Source organism: Thunnus maccoyii, chromosome 6 (assembly GCF_910596095.1).
Source record: "Thunnus maccoyii chromosome 6, fThuMac1.1, whole genome shotgun sequence".
Taxonomy (NCBI): Eukaryota; Metazoa; Chordata; class Actinopteri; order Scombriformes; family Scombridae; genus Thunnus; species Thunnus maccoyii.
This window is the reverse complement of record NC_056538.1, coordinates 34,612-57,304: the sequence shown is the minus strand read 5'-3', so window position 1 is coordinate 57,304 and position 22,693 is coordinate 34,612. Positions and strand designations below refer to the sequence as shown.

Below are 22,693 nucleotides of genomic sequence, written 5' to 3'. Positions count from 1 at the left end.
CTCTGAATTTATTGAGCTGACGTGGAAGGCAAAGTCTTCGCTGGGCTTTTCTGATGATATAGTCTGTATTGATGTCCCATTTGAGTGTATGGCAGATGTGGGTGTCAAGAAATTTGAATTAAGCAATGATGGATATGAGGTTTCTGTTGGTGATTATAGGGGGGTTTGAAGTGTGATAAAGTGTGATTGAAGTCAATGATAATTTCATGAATTTTGGATGAATGTGCTGCAGATTTTTGTCTGTGCACCACATAACTACTCGATTAACCTGTTTAGGGTAGTGTTTTTCATTGTTATTAGAGATTTGACCTACGATGGTTATATCACCTGCATACATGTTAACAGAGCTGTGATGGGATGTGAGTTGGTTAGTGTATAGTAAGAAGAGCCACGGAGAGAGCACACAGCCCTGAGGGGTTCCAGTGCTGAGGGTCAGGGGATGGGATAAAGTGTTATTCATCCTGACCCTCAGGAAGTTATGGACTCAGTAACAGATGCAGGGTAGGCTTGGACTGGCAATCTAGCAATTCTGGCAAATGCCAGATGGGCTGGCCCACTCACTGGGCCACAAGGCCACCAGCAATGTCGGAAAAAAATTGTGGGAAAAAAAGTTGTCAATAGGCTACCTATAGTGTAAGGCAGGTGCAGAAAGTGCTACTGCCGTCCTCCCCCCGACCCCTTCAAGTGGATGAATCCATCAATGTAATATCAGAGGTCCAGAGGGAAATAATCAAATAAAGAAAGAATGGAGTTACAAATGTAAAAAGGTCCCAAAAAGCGAATAGGTGGAGTGGAAAAGGTCAGAGAGAGAGAATCTCGAAGCTGATGATGCAAAATGTTTTCAAGGAACACATCAAAAAATATCGATGCCACTGCCACACAAAATCCTGTTAGCATTAGCATGCATAGCTGCAGTGATAAGTAAAATTAAGTTTAATTGTATAGCATCTTTCACAGATACAAAATCACAAAGTGCTTTACATTAATGAAAAATACACTATTAAAGGCAATATTAAAATAGCAATGACAACAAACAGCGCAGGGCTGACAACAGCAACAACAAACAAATGAAGACAGACACATAAACACGTACAAAAGTTCTATAACACAGACGAGGAAATAAGCCACAATTCAGACAGGCTAACCAAATGCCTGTCTGAATAAAAGCGTTTTCAGCTGCTTCATGAAGATGTTGAGGTAGCCTTTCAGCCAACCTCCCCGAGTTGGTTGATGCGAGAAGAACGAAACCACAGTCGAGTAATGTCTTTGTAGCAGCTGCATTTATTTATCGAAGATCTTCGGAGAACACTTCACAGAAAAACCTGCATCTGGCAAAGCGCCCTGTGTTCTGAGCTTTTGTCTACGTGCCAGAGCATTTTATACCTTGTTTTCACCCCCTTTTTGGGTGTATCTTTTGTTTGGACCCCAATTGGCTCTTTGTCTATTATTTCTCAGAAAAGGAGCTGTTTTCCTCCTTCACTTTTCACCCCAATTCACCACCCACGCTTAAGGTTATTTTTGTCTCCCGTATTCTGGTTTGACCTGGTTTTCTATACGCTCTTAATCCACATTTCTAACCACATCCTTCGGCAGGCGCGCTTATGCACCTGCTGGCACGCTTATGCGCACATTGAACTTTTGACTTCTACTTCTTGCTTATGCATCTGCAGACACAATACTCAGAACACGGTGAACTTTTAACTTCTACTTATTGTTGCATAACTCATCCTGTTGACAGCGACAGTGGCAAGCAAAGGACATGACCTTTCGATATCACTTATCAATTGAATAAGGCATATAAAACATACTTGGTTAACATAAGTTTAAATCAGCATTGGGATTAATATGACAATCTGTGTTTCCCATTACCTCTCACAATTCCCCCTTTTGATCTCTACTAAAGAGATCACTCATCTGCCCCATATGGTCCTTCCAAATCTTTCAGCCCCAAGGGACTCCCTTCAAGGAGTGGCATTTGGTATGGTGGCGGAGGGGGAACGTCTCCTGCCCTTTTAAACTCTGCCTGATAGTCCATTAGGGTTAGGGCTCTTTCTCTCACTTGTCTTGGTACGAGCTGCATATAGTTGTCTTCTTGTTGTTGGTCGGATGGTGAGTGACCTCTCCTCTTCGGGACGTAGGGGTAGACTGCCCTACGCCTCCACGGAGCTTCCCAGGGGATTATTCTGCCCCTTTCTCAGAAAGCTTCGTCTCAGGACCAACCGGTCCTGAGCTCTGGTTCAACAGGTCCTCCTGGACCTGTCTCGGTGACCTCCTAGGCTCCTCTGCTGCTGTGCACTGGCTCCAATGAAACCAGGTGTCTCCTTTACCTTGCAAGCGGACTGCGTGGGATGTTCTCTCTGTGACTCGATATGGGCCAGTCCACCTTGGCTCTGACCACTTCCGCTTGATGACTCTCAACCGAATCCAGTCGGCTGTGGGCACCACCTCTGCTCTCTCTTGGCCCTGATCCTTCTGGAGGGCCTGGGTGAAGTATTCTGAAAGCAAAGCTTGGAGATCATTAAAGTAGGTCCTGGCGGGTATTATGTTCTCAGTTTCTGCTACTCCTATCATTCTTTCCCCAGGACCTGGAAACATCCTACCGGTCTGTAGCTCAAATGGTGTGTGTCCCGTACCCTGGTTAACTGATGCTCTGATGGACATTAAGGCTAGTGGCAGGGCATCAACCCAGTTGAGTTTTGTCTGATCACATATTTTGGCCAACCGTGTTTTTACAGTCTGATTCATTCGCTCTACCTTTCCCTGAGACTGGGGGTGGTAGACCGTAGCGAAAGCGTGTTTTAGACCCAGCAGTCTTTCTACCTTTTGTAGGTCTTGGTTTTTGAAGTGGGTCCCATTATCGGATCTTATCTTTTCGGGAAACCCATGTCTTGGTATGTATTGATTGATCAAGAATTTCACTACTGATTGGCTGTCCTCTCTTTTCGTGGGAATTGCCTCTGGCCAACCTGTATAAGCGTCCACACACATGAGTACATACCGATAGCCTTTGTGCGTTTCAATCATGTCTGTATAGTCGAAAACGATCTCTTTACCTGCTTAAGTAATCAAAGGGTACCTTCCTGCTTCTGGTTTAATGGTGGTTCTGGGGTTGTGTCTGCTACACACTTCGCATGTCTGTATCATTTCTTTTGCCATTTCTTTCATAAATGGGTGCCACCAATGTTTCAGATTTCTCATTATCTGAGCTACTCCTACATGACCTACCCCATGGGCTTCCTCTAGAGCGGTGCTTCTCATACCGGGGGGCAGAATTAACCTTCCGTCAGTGTTTCTCCATACCCCATCTTTCTCTACCGCCCCCCTCGCCTCCCACATAATTTTCTCTTGTGGCGAGGCTTGTTTCTGCATCTTGGAGACGTTTTCTAGACTCATGTCTAACTTTTCCTCGTCTTCTGTTCTTACTAACATTGCCCTGTCTGTATATCCAGCGGCCTCTTTTGCAGCCCTGTCTGCTGCTGCATTTCCTCGTGCTACCTGGCTTCTACTGGTGTCATGGCCTTTGCACTTGATCACCGCCACCTGAGATAGTAATATTAAGGCTTCCGCTAATTCTTTCATCTCCTCTTCGTGCTTTATTGGTTTGTTAGTGGCTGTCAGGAACCCTGCTCTCAGCCACTTTCCCAGTTCTACATGCACGGCTCCTGTTGCATATGCTGAATCAGTATAAATATTTACAATTTCTCCCTCTCCTGCTTTCAGAGCTTCGATTAGCGCCCTATTTTCTGCTCTTTATGCTGATTGTTGTCCTTGTAGCCTCCCTGCTACTCTCACCTGAAACACTCCTTCCTGCTCCTCCACTACAGCGTATGCTGCTTTGAGTCCCTCTTTTTCATCTCTGTAACAGCATCCATCTGTGTAGTAGTTCCTTCCCCCTTCTATGGCTTCCGCCTGCAGGTCTGTTCTAGGTTTAAGCTCTATCCAGACCCTCTCTGTACACCTGTGTGGTTCTCCAGTCCCTATTCTGTCTGCCATATTGATGCCTTCATGTGTGTACGTAATGTTTGGAGCGTCGAGTATTTTGCTTAGTTTTTGCTGGCGCAGCGATGTGAGGGTGAATGCTTGTGAATTTACGTAGGCTACTACGTTGTGTGTTGTCAGTACTTGTAAGCCGTGTCCCATCACTATGTGAGCTGTCTTTTGAATCAGTTTTGCCAACCCGGCCGCATTTTTTGTGCATGTGGGATGTCTTTGTTCCATGTTGTCTAGCATGACACTGGCGTACATTAATACCTGTCTACCTCCCCCTTTTTTCTGGAACAAGACGCCGTTTACGACTTTCCCTGTTCCAGAAACATCCAAATGGAATGGTGCAGTGTAATCTGGTGTCGCCAAATCTGCTGCAGCTGCCAGAGACTGTTTGATGTTGATGAGCGCTTCTTCGGCCTCTAATGTCCAATTTATGGGAGCTGAGAGATTACGCATCCCAGCCTCTTTTATAGTGTTTCGCAAGGGCTGCGTAAGCCCTGTGTAATTTGGGATGTAATGTCTGCTGTATCCGGTCAGACCAAGGAACGACAGCATGTCTTTGACTGTACGAGGCTGTGGGTGGTGAAGTATGTTGGCACGATGCGAGGGTGACAGGCCTGCACCCTGTTGTGAAATAACTCAACCTAAGAAGGAGACCTGTTTCCTGACCGCTTGTAATTTAGCTCTACTGACTTTGAACCCATGCTGTGCCAAATGAAGAAGCAATACACGCGTGGCCTCCAAACAGGAGAGGGCGGTTGGTGCTGCTAACAGGAGGTCGTCAACGTACTGCACGAGTGTTACACTTTCCGGCAGTGGACAGGTGAGTAATACGTCTTTGAGCACTTAATTGAACAAACCAGGCGAGAGAGCGAAACCCTGTGGTAATCTGGTGTACCTGAGCTGTTGTCCTCTGTATGTGAAAGAGAAAATGTCTCTACATTCCTCTGCTAGGGGAAGACAGAAGAATGCATTAGCTAAGTCAATGCAGGTGAACCAGGAGTGTTCAGGAGACAGGTTAGTTAAAGCGACATAGGGGTTAGGTACAGGGACGGTGGGTGTCAACAGGATGTTATTGATTGCTCTGAGGTCATGCGCCATACAGTATTTACCTGTACCTTTCTTTTCAACTGGCAGAATTGGAGTATTCCACTCTGAAGAGGAGAGTTCAATGTTCAATGGTATGGGGCTTATGAGGTATTGCCCCTGTCCTGTTCCTGTGTTGCAATGCAGTGTCATGCCATCCGGCAGTGTGACCCTCAGCCCATCTGGACTGCAGAGAATGGAGGCGCCAAGTTTTATGAGCAGATCTCTCCCCAGTAGATTGACAGGCACAGTGGGTGAAAATACAAAGGGTGCTTTACAGTCTGTCTCCCCACTGTCATGGTGAGGGGTTTGGTGTATGGCAGAGTCTGTGATTCCCCAGAAAAACCCATGACAGTTGTTGTCTTGTTCGATAATGTTCCTGGTCTGGAGGTGTTCATGGTAGAGCACGTGGCCCCTGTGTCGACCAGGAATGGCAGATCTTGTTGTTCCACCGGGACGAGCAGCATCGGTTCCGCCGTGACCGTGCTGTTCAGGTCTTCCTGTGGGGTGTGTCAATCCTGGTTGGCCCAACCGTCCCATGGGTCTCTTCCCCTGGCGACGGCCATCTGCCTTGCTTGGCCACCTCGCCCAGACCCAGTTGGACCTTGGTATCCCCTGCCTCTAGGGGGTCCCTGTGGGGGTTGTGGTCCACCGGATTGCCATCCTTGCTTGAGAGGATATGATTTACACCAATGATTGGGGTCCCCGCAGATGTAGCATCCCTCCTCCCTCTGTTGGCGCGGGCCGCCTCCAAATCCGCCTCTCCCGAAGCCCCCGCGTCCCCCGCTCGACCCCCGTCCATATCCCCCCTGATACATCACAGAGGAGAGCCAATCAGGTGGCAGGTCCCTCCCTTCTCTTTCCCTACGTGTTGGTTCTCTTTCCCACGGTGGAATAGGGAAGAGATCCGGTGTGTCTGACGGGGCTGCTGCCACCATAACCTTGTTACTTTTCCCATCTTTCTTTTTCGCTTCGTTAACTTTCTGTCTGGCCTCCCCTAGCTGAAACTTAAGGAGCTGGGACTGCAGATATTTAATGGTGGCGTTTTCTTCCTGAACTTTGTCTAGAGCTCTGGTCAAATGATGTATGAGATGTTTCTCCCAGGTGTGGGAGTCACACCCCGCCATGTCAGGGTTATCTTTCATGGCGTTTTTTACTGTCTCAGGAATTCCTTCTAATATCGCTTGTCGATACCACTCCTGCTGAACTCCTGGTTTGCCTGGGTGACACCCTGTCTGTTGGGTCCACATATCTTTGCATTTGTCCAAATATTCTCTGGGGTTTTGTTCACCATCCCACTTCATCTTGGGAACTGCAGCAGCGTTTGGCAGGGGGTATTTGTTCCTCAATGCTAGTCCTATGTCATCGACTACGTGTAAGAATGGAGTGTTGTCATCCAAATGGTGCGTTTTAGCTTCCTGCTCTATGTCTTTTTTGTCTGTGCTACTCATGCATCTGCATCTATCCAGTTTCCCTAACCATCTTCCTCCTCCTTCTGAGATAGGTGGCATCTTATCCACAATAGCCTGTACATCCCCTAATCCAAATGGTCTGTACTTTTGCCCTCCGTTCCCTGCTGTAATTAAAGGCATCACAAAATGCTTGGTTTGTTTGGGGTGCGGCCTAACGGACGGTTTGCGGCTGTGTACCTCAATCTGTTCCCTTGTCTTCTCCATGTCCTGTCGTATGGCTTCTAACTTGCTCTCTATCTCTATTTGTTCTGATAGGATGTCAAGGCGTTGTGCTAGTCTTTCCTGTACCTCTTTCCCATCTCCCCACCATGTGCCTGTCAGTGTGCCACTCACTTCCCCTGGGCTCTCATCTTCACACCATTTGCCCTCTAGGTGGAACGTTAGTTCTCCATTTCCCTGACACAGTCTGCTCTTACTCAAATATGGGGTACTCTCAGCCCTCTCTTTTCTTCCCTGGAAGGGAAGATCTGTCATTTGTCCTATATAATCTTTCACAGTGGCTCGCTCTCCCTGTCTTCTCGAAAACTCGATAAGCTCTTCCTCCTCCTGTCTCCGTCCCTTCACTGCTCCTTTCCCTCTGAACACAGAGACAAGGGCAGGGCTAATGAGAATGAATGCAGGGCAGGTGTAACGAGGAGTACATGAACACACAAGGGGGAAACAGAGTAACAGAAAACCAAAACCCAGAAAACACAATACTCTAAATCACAACCCAGCATTAATCAAACTGTCCCCAGAATGTCCCAGAAACTGAAGCACACAACACTACAAGCTAACTAATAATGCAGTCCTCTAAACTCACCACCCAAATCATAACAAGCAAAACCATATGACTAGAGGGACCTGACAACAGAGGTGTAATACAGGAAACCCCAAAGACCACAAAGTCCAAAAAAAACAAACAACAACAGTCCAGGCAGGATGTGACAGAGCCTCACTGAGAACACAGTCCATCTCCATTATATAGGATTTGGAATTTATTGCTCAGCTGCAGAGTGTCCGATGGGTGCGGCTGGAGGGAGCATTAAGCCTGACCCTTGCTGCTCCTGACCAGGACCCACAGCTCTGATTTGTACGGAGTGGAGGAGGCTTGGGACTTTGGTTAAGCCCCGAGGAAGGGCCAGATGTCATCAGTCGCGGCTAGAGCATCAGTTACAAGAATTGGCTCAACTCCGGTGGTGGCAGAGCTGGACCGCCATGCACAACAGCAGTCGAGCACTCAGTGGATGGACTGTCACAGCAGGAGAAGGAGGAGGAGGAGGAGTTCACTGTCGAGAGATGTTTGGCCTATGCAGCAGCAGCACCAGACAAAAAGCCCAGGATTAACTCATCCTTGCTTTTGTAATGGGGGACTATATTAACCTCACAGTTTATAATGCCCCCGTTAAATTTCCTTTATATGGCTGACAATAATGATAGCCTACAGTCTCTGCGTTGTTTTGTGATCATGGTGGTGAACTAACGGCTGACAGTTAGCAGTTGACTTCAACAAAGACACACAAACCCTCCGCTGTCAATTCAATGATGACCTAACCCTTATCTGGGGGATACAAGCCCGGTCTCAGTAAAACTATTGATTATAAATAAAATCATAATCAAAGGAAACTTACAATACTAATAAATGATTTCTGTGAGGAAACTTAATAACCGTTAAATAACAAATTACACAGCCAACGGTCTAACCTTGACCAGGATCAAAGACTTACTATATTACAAATTACATAAAAGACACTATTGATACAGATGAATCAGTACACATAGATAATCGCTCTGAATGTCAGTATAGTTATAATTAGTAATTAATTCTCTCTTAGATCAGCTATACATTAATATATACAGGTTTCCATTTAACAGTCACACACTCACCTGGGGGATACAAGCCCGGTCTGGCTTGTTCCCTCGGTGATGGGCTTTATAGCTGCATTGTTACCAAGTATTAAATATGAAATATAAGATAACAGCATAAAAATATGAAAATAACACAAATATGTACACCTTGCAACTATTAAATAAAGGTAAAATTACTGACAAAATTATATTCTATATTATAAGATTTTAGCTATTAGACATAGTGACCATTAAAGCTCAAATGATGTATTTAATGTGACATGCAAGAGACAAATGTTATACTTTTCAGGTCCTGTTTCAGCCGTCTGATACCCTCAGACAAGGCCTGCTAGCAATAGCAACCAAGTTAAAAACAAACCATGCTAAGTTGTCGTTTCTTCAGTGTTCGTTGGTTGAGGAGGTGTATCCCATTGCCAAATTTTCCGTGGAGGTCTCCTCCACTCCATGGCAAAAGAACACTGTGATTAAAACCATTAAAAATGCTGAATAAAACAGTCACACTTTAAAAGTTTCTATGATTCTATGATGATGGGCTGTTTCTATGATGCTGTTTGGCAAGCGGTAGCAAGCAGAGCTGCCAATCACATTTGCATAGATTGCTTCACTGATATTTTACCTGATTAAAATCCTTCATCCAGTAAAAGATACAGTTAAAAACAACCAATATCTAAAAAATGTTTTGTAAATATGTGGCTTCAAACTAGATAAGAAATCAATTAATGACAGCATTTCTGGTGGACAGACTACATGCAGATGCATGTGCAGGACCCTGAGGTTGAGGTTGCACATTGCAACCAACTGATAACATTAACAGTCTACCATCAAATGAAGAGGAGGAGGAAAGAGTCTGGACAGATGAGCAGGCTGATTCCAGTGGAGAGCATGGGCAAGAAGAGGAGGCCGCTGCCGAGGATGAGTGAAAGGTGCATGACAACCTCCAGCAGGTGATACTGCTAACGTTAGCTCATGTAATGACAGTGTTAACAGCGGAGCTCCGGACCTGACCCTCTCCATTACGCAAGTGGCATGCAAGTGCAGCTTTTCAACTTTAAAATTCATCAATAATATATTACAGAGCACTACATCTTGAAGTGTTCATGCTTATGGATACAGAAAAAGACATTCTTTGGACACTGAAATAATCGACGGGATGGTAGAGAAGAGTGCTACTTTAGGCACTTCTCACTGCCTAAAGTAGGACATGCTATTCTATTCGCTGCTTAAGGCTGCTGTTCTATGCTGTTTTTTAAAAAGATGTCAGCTGATTAGTCACTTTGGGGGCCCTATGTTAACCATGCAAGTGCAACGACGACAACTGCAAGGTGGTAGGTCTTAGGCACACGGACTGTGTGAACATCTCCATGTGTACTTGCTTTTTTGGTTAATATATGTGCAGCACATCAATTTGCACAAGGGCAGGGTGAAGGTGAATATAGATCAGTGGGTGTGGTGATTATTAAATACTCTCTCAGCTAGTCACATCACTGCTCTCATTGCTCTGGAAGAGTTGTGCCAAGTATGTCTGATACACCAGAGCTAGATCCAAATGCACAACTCACAGTCAGTTTTCAAAAACAAGGTCTTTACTCAGGCAGGTTCGGTACACGGGCAGGCAGTCAGAGAAGGCAACAAGACAAAAAAGGGCTAGGAAGAGGCAGAGTCAAAAAACAGATCCGAGGTCAAAAAACACTAGAAGACTATAACAGGGAAGATAATGCTGGAACGCTTACGACAAAGGGCTAAGACGAACTGGCACAGGGAGCAGGGATCACACAGACTGAATATACAAGGGGAGTGAGGGTAATGAGACACAGGTGGGAGACATTAGGGGATGATGACAAGGACAGGAGCGGGAAACACACAAGGGCAGGAGGTGGATCTGAAACAAGAGGGGAGTTAGAAACCAAAATAAAACAGGAAATGCAGAACTAAATGGGAAAGAAAAAATAAAACATAACCTAAAGACAGGATGAGTTATGACCGAAGATCAGGGTGGCACTGGTGAAAGTCCCGTATGAGGCCTGGATCCAGGATATTGCAGGATGGGACCCACGACCGCACCTCAGGACTGTAACCCTCCCAGTCCACGAGGTACTGACGGCCACACCCCCTGCAGTGGACCGGCAGAAGCCGCCTGACAGTGAAAGCCGGGGCCCCATCGACAACCCGAGGGGTTTGAGGGGGTATGAAGGAGGGAACCAGAGGACTATCCTGGACAGGTTTGACACGAGAAACATGAAAGGTAGGGTGAATTCTCCAGGTCCTAGGGAGGTTGAGACGGACAGCAGCAGGGTTGATGACTCTGGATACAGGAAACGGTCCAACGAAACGGGGTGCCAGCTTACGTGACTCCACCCTGAGAGGAAGATCCTGAGCAGACAGCCACACTATTTGCCCTAGCTGGTACGAGGGGGTTGGAGACCGCCCCCTGTCCGCAGCCCTCTTGTTCCCAGCTGCGGTCCTTGTCAACTGAACAGCAGGGGGAACAAACAGCCTGTTCGGGGGACAACCCTCAAGAGCAGGAACACCAAGTCCAGCTTGCCTAACTTGGTCCTCTACTCCCCATGTGACAGCCCCAACAACACAGGAGGATGGCAAGATATTAGAGGGGCTTTGATAAGAGGGTGCAGGGTCAAATTGCATTTGGTTTAGTGTTCCTGGATCCAGGACAATAAGACAGAATGAAATTGAATCGATTAAAAAAAGGGCCCACCTTGCCTGCCGGGGGTTGAGCCTCTTAGCAGAGCGGATGTATTCCAAGTTCTTATGGTCCGTCCAGATGAGAAACTGCTACTCAGCGCTCTCTAACCAATGCCGCCACTCCTCTAGAGCCACCTTAATAGCCAGCAGCTCCCTGTTGCCCACATCATAGTTCCTGTCTGAGGGGGACAGTATCCGGGAGAGGAAGGCGCACGGGTGGAGCTTGTTGTCCACTGGGGAACATTTGGACAAGACCCCTCCTACTCCCACATCAGAGGGGTCCACCTTCACCACAAACTGAAGGTGAGGGTCTGAAAGGGTGAGGAGGGGAGCTGTGGTGAAGCTGGTCCTAAGTCTCTGAAACGAGGGTCCACTGAAACCTGACATTAGGTGAAGTTAGTGCATGTAAGGGGGCAGCAATGGAACTGACACCCCTGATGAAGTGCCTATAGAAGTTAGCAAACCCCAGGAAACGTTGCAATTGTTTCCTGGAGGTGGGAGTGGGCCAATCAGACACAGCACTAACCTTGGAGGGGTCCATTTGGAGGTGGTCCTGTGAGATAACGAAATCCAGAAAGGAGACGTAGGTGACGTGGAACTCACATTTTTCAGCCTTGATGAAGAGCTGATTATCCAGGAGCCTCTGCAGAACTCGACGAACATGCTGTACATGAGTCTCAGGGTCAGGGGAAAAGATCAAAATGTCATCCAAATATACAAAAACAAAGTCATTTAACATCTCTCAGGACATCATTGACCAGGCTCTCGAAGACAGCGGGGGCATTAGTTAGTCCAAACGACATCACTAAGTACTCATAGTGCCCACCAGGAGTATTGAAAGCAGTTTTCCAGTTATCCCCCTCCCTTATTCTCACCAGATGATAAGAAGTTTGTTAAAGATCTTAGCTCCTTGCAAGAGTTCAAATGCAGATGAGATGAGAGGGAGGGGGTACCTGTTTTTGACGGTGATCTCATTCAGACCACGAGTCGATGCACGGCTGGAGGGGCTTATCCTTCTTATCCACAAAGAAAAATCCTGCTCCTGCTGGAGAGGAAGAGAGCCAAATAATCCCAGCCTCCAAGGAGGCTGAAATGTACTTGTCCATGGCCTCACGTTCCAGGGCTGACAGGGAGTATAGGCGACCTTTAAGGGGAGAAGTTCCTAGAAGCAGGTCAATAGCACAGTCATAATCTCTGTGAGGAGGAAGGGAGGTAGCTCTGGACTTGTTAAACACTTCCTTGAAGTTATGATAACACTGGGGAACCTTGGATGAAACAGGATAATCAGAATTATTCTGGTCTAACAGGGGCTCTGGACTAACTGGTGAGGGCTGAACTGAACGAGGTTGAGACCCTCGGTAACAATGAGAGGGGAAACGGTCCTTGAGACACCCCTCCCCCAACCCATAATCTCCCCTGTGGCCCAGTCAACTTGAGGGCAGTGCCGAGATAACCAAGGGAACCCCAGAATGAGTGGGTGTAACGGGGAGCTATAGAGGTGGAAACTAAGCTGTGCAGTGTGTCCCTTAGCTGTGATGATCTGCAGAGGCTCGGTGCGGTGAGTGACTCTATGTAATCCAAAGCGTTGGTCTCTAGGGGTTTAAGAAGTTTAAGTTTAAGTTTTTTAGCAAGTTTCCAGTCCATAAAACTCTCATTAGCACCTGAGTCTATCAACACTTTGAGCTTCTCTGAGAGCACAGGGGAAATTACCTCTACAGCAGTTAGAGATCGAGGCTTATAGTTAGGAGTGTTAGTTTGGCTCACCAGCGCCCTCCTCCTCACCAGCGAGCCCAGTCTTTTAATGGACAGGCCAAGCTGTCCACAATAGATGCACCGCCCCTCCTGCAGGCATTGCTGCAGTTCCTCCAGAATCAATCTGGTGCACCCCAACTGCATGGGCTCCTCTGACCCACCGGAGGGTGCTGCTGCCTCTGGAGGTGGCGGTTGACGCGGAGAGGAGCGGTGGACAGAAGGCCCCCTCCAGGAGGGAGATGAAAAGGACAGACGGGCTTGCTCCCTCACTCTCTCAGGCGGTTGTCAATTTTGATAGCCAAGGCGATGAAGGAATCCAGGTCAGGGGGGCGCTCCAGGGAAACCAGCTGGTCCTTTATAGCATCGGCTAGCCCATGGTGGAAGGCATCGAACAGGGAGGGGACATTTCAGCCACAATCAGCCGACAGGGTGCGAAACTCAATGGCGTAGTTAGCAACCTGGCGTTTACCTTGGGGTAGATCCAACAGAGCCCTGGCGGCATATGGGCCAGGGGTCGAGTGGTCGAACACCTTGAACAGAGTTGAGGTGAAGAGGTTCAGGGAATGACATATGGGGGAGTCATGAGCCCACTCTGCCGTAGCCCATGCCTCTGCCTGCCCAGAAAGATGAGAAAGGATGTAGGCACAGGGAGCAGGGAGCAGGGATCACACGACTAAATACACAAGGGGAGTGAGGGTAGTGAGACACAGGTGGAAGACATTAGGGGATGATGATGAGGACAGGAGTGGGAAACACACAGGAAAAAACAATACATAATCTTAAGACAGGTCTTTATCTTTTGTTTTTTCTTTCCCATTCTGATGAGTCATGACACCAATCACAATTAAACGTGATGACGACAGCTCAGCAAACAGAAAGCTTCTCTTCAGGAAATGTCTGGATGGTTCAGCGTCACAACATGAGCACACATCACTACAAATCTGCACCCAAATAGTAGTTTTTTCATTAGTTAGTTACTATAATTGGTGGTCAAAGCTGGTCATTGCACCTCCACAAAACAGCTCTGGGGCTGCTCTTATAGGGTGCAGACATGCTGCTGGTCACAGCCTGACAATAAAAGTGAATTAATGTTTAAATAGTGTCATAGCATGAATTCCTTACTGTTAAGCCTGATGTGTGAATTGCATCAAATCAGCTGCAATCGCAATGTCGGTGATTTACTAGCTCTCACATTTCCAGATCATTGTAGGAAAGCTTGCGTCCAGTGTGAAAATTAAGTTTTAGCTATTTTGTTTCATGATGACAGCATTGCATTTGGTCATAGGCTACATTCATGACATAATCACATGTCATGAATGCAGCCGTTGAAAGTTACAGATTGTAGCAATAGTTCACTGAGAGTTGGGTTGCCCATATCAATTGTCAAATGAATAAAATCCTCCAAGTGCACCTCTTGGGGTGCCCACTTTTCCTCTCGGCTATTTCTTGGCCATTTATTTATTTTATTTTATTATTTTATGAAACCCTGTAAGTACACCGGTTATTAGGGTGTCAGTTTGATATCTGTTGTTTAGTTTGTGTATGTTATAAATAGCCTGATATTGCGACAACCACAACACCCTCAAATATAGATAGTTTATTAAATGCCTGACCAGAGAGAAGAATACTTTGGATCATTGTCACACTGCAATCAATGTGCCTACCGCTGTGTCCCCCATGCTACACTCCAACCATGTCATGGTACACCAGATCCCTGTATACAGGCAGAAATTAAAGTTCTGTAAACCTGTGGTGAGGATATCTAAGAAGTGGATCAGTGAATCTGTGGACGACTTCCTTGAGTATTTGGACTGTACAGACTGGTGTGTTTTCAGGACTGACTCCAACAGTCTGGATGAGTACACAGAGGCTGTGATGTCCTACATCTGTTTCTGTGAGGACAGCTGAATACCAACATGCACCAGGGAGAGAACAACAATGACAAAACCCTGATTTACAGCTAAGCTTAAGCCCCTTTCACACATGCAGTTTATCCCTGAAATGTTCAGGGAACATTTCCTGCATGGGGTTTTGTGCGAATGGGAGCAGGGATCAATATTCAGAGAAATCTGTACCACCAGTTTTCCACTTCAAGTGTTAGTAACAATTCAGGGAAAATGCCAGTATGGCTGTGAATGAAAGCAGTAACATTGCAGGGGCAAGCACGCAAAGGGTTATGTTCATCTGACAAAAGACATTTTCATCTGGAGTGAGGTATGACGTATTTGAATCCATGACTTATTTACAGTTGTCTTGCCAATGCTTTTGCAGGTGATTTGATAACTAACAAGCAATACAAGTTCTTTTGTTTGCAAACAAGTTATTTTTTCAAGAATGGTTGGAAAAGGAACAGATCAAGAAATAAGGGAGAGGGTGAAATTGATAGAAAAAGAAAATAATAAGAAAGATAATAAGTAGGGATGCACGATATTGGATTTTTTTGCCAGTATCCGATATGCTGATATTTCCAACTCACTGTGGCCGATTGCTGATACTGATACATGCGCCGATACCGATATATGCAGATTTTTTTTTTTTTTTCCCAGATGGCTGAGGAGACTGTTATGCATGCAAGCATAGATTGTACTAAGTATGATCGAGAAAGACAATATATGAAGGAAGAATTTAGGAGGCCTTAACACTTTAATGAACCAACCAAGTGGGTGGAGCAGTAGAGTTTTCATTGAGTTCATTAGACAGACAGGATTAATGTGTAGGATTTAATCTCTGGTCCACACTCCGGAGCAGAGTGTGGCGGTAATGCACCTAATACGCTGGTTGCCAACTGCCGTTATAAACCAAAAAGATTTTTTTTTTCCAAACAGAGTGGTACATCCTGTCAGCCGAGGTGTTTCCTATCTGTGCAGCGGAACTTAGCAACTCCTCAAAGGACTGTATCTCCCTGATGGTGCTTCTTCCACAGGCTCCACTTCACTCAAGCTGCCCGTCAGACCTGCTGCTTCTTCTCACTTTAACCTGAATAACAAACCTGGGCTCGATGCTCTGGTTGGATCTACATGGAGAGCCAGGGCTAACGTTAGCTGAGAGGCTAGCAGAGCGCTAGCCGCAGCATGACCAGAGGGAAGCACAGCCAGCTAGCCTTTGCTAGCCTCCCAGCTAACGTTAGCCCCAGTTCTGCATGTGTATCCAACCAGAGCACTGAGCCCCGGTTTGTTATTCAAGTCAAGGTGGGAAGAAGCAGCGGGTCTGACGGGCAGCTTGAGTGAAGTGGAGCCTGCGGAGGAAGCACCGGGACTGTCAGGAAGAAACAGTCCATCAAGGAGCTGCTAAGTTTGGCTGCACAGATAGGAAACACCTAGGCTGACAGGATGTACCACTCTGTTTGGAAAAAAAAAATCTTTTTGGTTTTGGAGGCAACAAATCGGCCTCTCATAATTGGCAGAAATGGCCAGAAATGCCGATTTCATTTTAGAACTTTTATCAGCCGATACCCATGACGCGCCGATAATATCGTGCATCCCTAATAATTAGAGATGTGTTCTGCCACATACATGCTCATCCAGTCTTGCCCCATCTTCTTCTTCTGTTGAGTTCTATGGTGGTTGGCATCCATAAGTGTTGCATTACTGCCATCTGCTGGACTGTCCCTTGCCCCATCTATTCCGGCATTGCCATGGCATGTGTGAAAAGACGCAAGACAGAAATGTTCCTGAATGTAGCTGCATGTTTGAATAGTGAAAATCACTAGCAATGCCTGACAGGTTATCCAAATAATTTAATGGGAACTATGTGTGAAAGAGGCTTTAGACAGCTTACAGTTGGAAAAGGAAGAGGCATTCAGGAGTGGGCACAGGGACATATTTAAAGAGTCAAAATACAGTGAAAGAAGATAAATGACTATACCCTGAGAAACTTCAACAACAGTTCTCAGCTAGTGGCTCTGCTTCTGTCTCAGACAGATCACCAACTACAGACTTAAAGCCCCCCACTCCAATAACAACTTGTACCTGGCCAACAACCTGAATGAGTTCTACTGTTGATTTGATAGATAAAGGGAAAGTCTTGACACCATCCCCCTGACTCCAGCCATCAACTCCATTCCACCACTTATAGTTCCCCCACTACAGTTGGGGCCTAGGCCACTGCTATACCACCCACTTCAGTGGCCCCCTCCTCCCTTACCACAGTGACAGACTCTATCCTGAAGAGGGATGTTACCAGGCTGTTCAAGAGATAAAAGCCCCTCAAAGCAGCTGGACCAGACTCTAGGGGCTGGTATACTCCTTCAGACATGCTTGTCAGATGGTCCACTATAGCTTAGCTTTCCAACAGTGGATTGGAGGGGCAGTGCAGGGCAATTTCTGTAACTTTCCAAAACTGAAAAGCCGACATTCACACTTAGTAGTGATTGGCCAGCTGTGCAGAGGTGTGAAAGGAGCCAGGGTTTGAACTTCTCTCTCTAGCTCTCCTTTTACATTCTTGAAACAACTATTTCAGTTTTATCTGAATAATCCAGTACAACATTGACTGCCTTCCAGGAGAGACTGTCTGAAAATATGACATGTTATCCCCGTATATAAACATTATCATGTCTCCCCTATCCCCCTCTCCTTTGAGATTGGCTGTTCGGGACAACTAAAAACACGTTTGATTCTGACGTAGCCTGACGAACCTATTCTGATCATCCATTAATTTAGTTTAAGTCTCTCCCTCCACCCTGAAGCTTTGTGCAGACCGACTGTCTCCAGTATTCACAGACATTTTCAGCAACTCACTGGAGATATGCTGTGTGCCAGCCTGCGTCAAATCCTCCACCATCAGCCCCATCCCCCTAAAAAAAGAAGGACCACAGGTCTTGAGGACTGCTGAATTCATACCAAATCACGCATTGCTGTGAAAACACCAGTCCTCCCATTCATTTGAATAAGGGGAGTGGCTGTGGGGGTGGCCTAATTTTCTGATTGTTTCGTGGTGATTGGAAATAAAGACACACCCTCCCCCACACTGCACTTCTGCACAAGACCAGATTTGGTCTGAATACAGCCTTAAGGAAGTCCTTTGAGCACCTTGTGCTGTCCCACCTCAGAGCCATCACAGACCCACTCCTGGACCCTCTGCAGTTTTCCTAAAGAGCCAACAGGTCTGTAAATGATGCAGTCAACATGGCCCTCTACTTCATCCTCCAACATCTGGACTCTTCAGAAACCTACACCAGCATCCTGGTGGATTTCAATACTATCGTTGTATGTTTCTTCAGCAGGACAAGCTATCCAAGCTGAGCGTGCCTGATTCCACCTGCAGGTGGATCATAGACTTCCTGTCTGACAGGCGTCAGCATGTGAAGCTGGGGAAACACATCTCCGACTCTCTGACCATCAACACCAGTTCCCCTCAATACTGCGTCCTTTCTCCTCTCTCTTCTTCCTGTACACCAACCGCTGCACCTCCAGTCATCAGTCCATTAAGCTCCTGAAGTTTGCGGATGACACCACTCTCATTGGGGTCATCTCTGGTGGGGATGAGACCGCCTGCAAGTGTGAAATTGACCCTCTGGTGACTGGGTGCAGACAAAACAAATTGGAACTCAATGCTCTAAAGACAGTAGAGATGGCTGTGGCTTTCAGAAGAACCCCAGCCCCAACTGCCCCCATCAACCAATGTGAAAGTCCTTCCACTTCCTGGAACCATCATCACTCATGACCCCACGTGGGAGCTGAACATCAGGGCCCTCACCAAGAAGACACAACAGAGGATGTACTTCCTGTGGCAGCTGAAGTTCAACCAGGCAAAGTCAGTTATGGTGAACTTCTACCCCGTTATCCTCACATCCTCTGTCACCATCTGATTTGCTGCTGCAACTGTCAAGGACAAGGGCAAACTGCAGCGTATCATCTACTCTGCTAAGAAGGTGATTGGCTGCAACCTGGCATCCCTCCAGGACCCTCAGGTGAGCAGGAAAGATTATTGCCAACCCCTCACACCCTGGACATAAACTTTTTGAAGTTTCTCTCTGTCAAGAGGCTGCTTTCTTCCTGACTGTAGCTGGCCTCATCAACAAGGTCCCCCTCATTGACACGGACACTATCCCACCCGTGGATGTAATTCCTGTATTTATTATTATTTGCACATTGCATATACTAATTGCACTATGAATATTTGCATATTCCTGATCAATATACTGTATGTATATTGTAAATTTCTATTTTATATTTATTATGATTATTTGACTTGTGGTACTTGTATTTTCTCTTACATTGTGTAAGTACTTTTATTCTCTCTTAATTTGTATATTTTGATTGTTATGCACCACAACACTAAGGCAAATCCCTTGTATGTGTAAACGTACTTGGCAGTAAAACTGATTCTGAACTGTTAAGGATCCATTAGGGGAGTACAGCAGGTTTTCAGGTTAAGGAGGGTGATGTGCTCAAATGACATAATGACCACAGATGTTAGGGCAATTCGTCTAAAGCCATTGAGGCAAGAGATCTTGATAGACTTGGGCATATGGGAATATGTCAGAGACCACAGTGGCCAGTACAGTAGCGCAATGACGGAGTACAGCCTGGCTGATCCTGTCTGAGCAGTCTTCAAAGCGGCTCTTCTCTTTGGATGTAAAATGGAGTGGAATGCTAGGGAAAAGAAGGGGTTGGTGATGGTACTAGGGATTCTTCAAATCTCCCATAGAAGTGGTTAAGGTTTTCGGGGGGGTTGATTGTCACTGTCTGGGATGGTTGTAGGGCTTTGTTTGTAATTGGTGGTTGGATTTTTTCCAGATTATTTTTTTATCATTTGTTGCAATTTGTAGTTCTAGTTCAGTGGCATAGTTGGACTTGACTTTTGACAAGGGGTGTCTGGTACACCAGACACCCCTAGACCCAAACGCACGACTCACACAGTCAGTTTCCAAAACAAAGTCTTTACTAGGCAGGTTCTGTACACGGGCAGAAAGTCAGAGAAGGCAATAAGACAAAAAGGGCTAGGCAAAGGCAGAGTCAAAAAACAGATCCAGGGTCAAAACACTTGAAGACAAAAACTAGGATAATTATGCTGGAACGCTTGCGAAAAAGGCTAAGACGAACTGGCACAGGAAGCAAGGATCACACAGACTAAATACACAAGGAGAGTGAGGGTAAGCAGACGCAGGTGGATGACATTAGGGGATGATGACAAAGACAGGAGCGGGAAATACACAAGGGCAGGAAGTGGATCTGAAACGAGAGGAGAGTTAGATACCAAAACAAAACAGGAAATGCAGAACTAAATGGGAAAGAAAAAACAAAACATAACCTAAAGACAGGATGAGTCATGACAACTTTTTTGATGGTATGCCTTAATTTGTACAGGCACAGTTTTTCCCTTTTCTTAACTTTTGAATTTCTTTTGTGAACTAGGGTACATAATTTTTTAAGTGTTTTACCATTTTTGAAGGGATGCAGAGTCTTTCACAGAAGTGTCGCTGTCAATGTCACTGTCACTGTGTCCATGAAGCTGCAAATAAATCTATCAGAGTTGCACAAGATACTATTGGGTTTCTTGAATTTCTGAAGTGACCAAGTGATGTATAAATTAGAGCATCAGAATTGCCAGGCTGTTCAGCATTGTGCAGGAACTATAAAATACAATTTGTTTTGGAAATGGAAACGTGGAATGGAATGGAAACATGACATTAAAACTTATATTGTACCCTTATCTTATGACCTCTGTTATCCCCTGTAGTCTGTGCCCATCATTTCCCACTCACGCTGGTTGCTAAAGAAGGGTGCAGTGCAGCTAATGGCAGGGCCCAAGAGCACTAGGACCATGCGGAGCCGTAAGCTCTACCAACCAGTGTACTTGTTCCTTTTTAACAATCTACTGCTGGTCACCAAGCGCAGTTCTAGGTAAGCATTCAATAAGGTATTCTAACTATGAAATCTTTATGTTTTAACAAATTTCCTGTTGTCTTGTCAGTCTCTTCATTCAAAAACAAATCAGTGAATTGTTGCACTGAATTCAGGGAATAATAATTCAGTCAACTTGTTATCAGTGGGGACAAGTTCCAGGTTCTGGACTCTTGCACGCGGGCCATGTTGAGGACTGAAGATCTTGAAGACCAGGGCCAGCTGCTGGCCAATGTCTTTAATCTTAAACTGCTGGAGAACCAAGAGGAGCGTCCTGTCAGCTACATGCTCAAGACCTCCAGTATGTGAGTACCAGAAACAGAATCAGCATAGGATTCCACTTTGTGGTTGTGAATGAAATGTGGATAAAGGTAATGACAGAAAATTAAGATCAAAGAGGTAACTTCATCATCGATCTGAAAATTGATCTATTTGTGGATGACGTCTAAAGAGACACAAAACTTAAACCCAGCAAAATAGATGGGGTTCTGAGTGAAGTCATCTTGACATGCAGATGCACAGTTGTGACAGAAATGTATGCAATGTATGCATATGTTGTGGCAAGGAAAAAGAACTTGAATTGACATTATTTTATTGAAATCTCAATGACAGCAGACACAACACAAGAATATCGAAAGAGCTGCGCTGCATTTGTAAACTAACAATAAATTAACTTATATAAATACATACAAATCTCTTCGAAAAGACAAAAATTACGAAACAAGATAGTGTGTCATTGCCACAACTTAATGCTGGCAAAGGGATCAATATGTCACAGGCATGACATAATGATATCTTGGTCTACATTTTCATGGATTCAAGATTTAGTTTTTTGTTATTTTCTTGTGTATTTGCATACACAAAAAAACAAATGGCTGTTCCTCCTTCCTTTAGTTCCTTCTGATCCCACATCCATCTAGTACAAGTAAATGGGTGTAAAAAAGGGTGCAGAAGACAGCTCTTTAAAATCACTAAAGCAACAGGATTCATGAGTGATTGGCTGAGTAGCCAATTAGGACCCCACAAGAGGGAGGCTGTCTCTCATTATATTTCTCCAACTATCAACAATTGTTGACTATTGTTAGAAAAGCCACAGCAATGGATACAGCAGTACTCACAGCAACAGCAGTTACCTATAGTCATAATGACAATCACAGCCTGTCAGAATCACAGCCATGGTAGCAGCTGGTCATAATACAGTGTAGAGAACTAGTATTAACAGCCAGCCACAGCTAAGGGTGCACCCACTGGCACTGTGGTCACAACCAGCATCTGTAAGTGATACAGATACAGATTTAAAATTGATTTGTGTTACAGTACATACTGGGGACATTTCCCACATAGCATTATCAGATACAGTACACTTCCATTTGCACAAATCCATCCACCAAATTAATTTTTTTTTTTTTGAAAACCCGGTCAGTTACTCTCAAGGGGCTTTCCTCTGTGTTAACCCATGCCAGGGCACAGGAACCGGCTGTGACTTCTGAGGGGTTTGAGCACTGTAATATTTTTGCTCCATCCCACATTCCTAATAGTAAAACTTCATATCAATTATATCTGATGTTGGTGACTGAGATTAGGCGTCTTACTGTCTGTCATAATTGATCAGGCAAGTTAATCACTGTCAGTAAATGGTCAAAGTCACTGCTCAGTGACATGGAGGCAGGAGAGAGGGAGATAGCTGTATGCCACATACTCTAAAGCTGTATCACTGATATGCTCTCGTTTTATGCACAGTTGGTTTGGCGTTTAACGACCAAAGTGATAAAACAAAGCTCTCAGTGGTTTGGTTACAGTTTGTCTAACTGAAAGAACGAATGATAAAGTGTGTGTTCACTGAAAGAAATTCCTATGCAGAACTGATCATATTAGCAACATTTCAAACTGTAAACAACCACAGTCAATATGTTTCATCTCACTGATCAGAAAACCAAATGGCAACATGAGATGCTGAATGTGCATCAAATGATACTCTAGCTTTATATGACATATTTAACTTTA

At 45.4% G+C, this 22,693-nt stretch overlaps 1 protein-coding gene across 1 annotated transcript in view; it reads left to right on the top strand.

The window, feature by feature from the left end:
* The window catches only part of LOC121898232 (ephexin-1-like), a 52,243-nt gene that overhangs the window by 22,038 nt on the left and 7,512 nt on the right, over nt 1-22,693 (top strand). The window contains exons 10-11 of the mRNA XM_042413164.1: nt 20,526-20,689; nt 20,836-20,994. Of these exons, the coding sequence (XP_042269098.1) occupies nt 20,526-20,689; nt 20,836-20,994 (323 nt within the window). The remainder of the gene's footprint in view (nt 1-20,525; nt 20,690-20,835; nt 20,995-22,693) is intronic.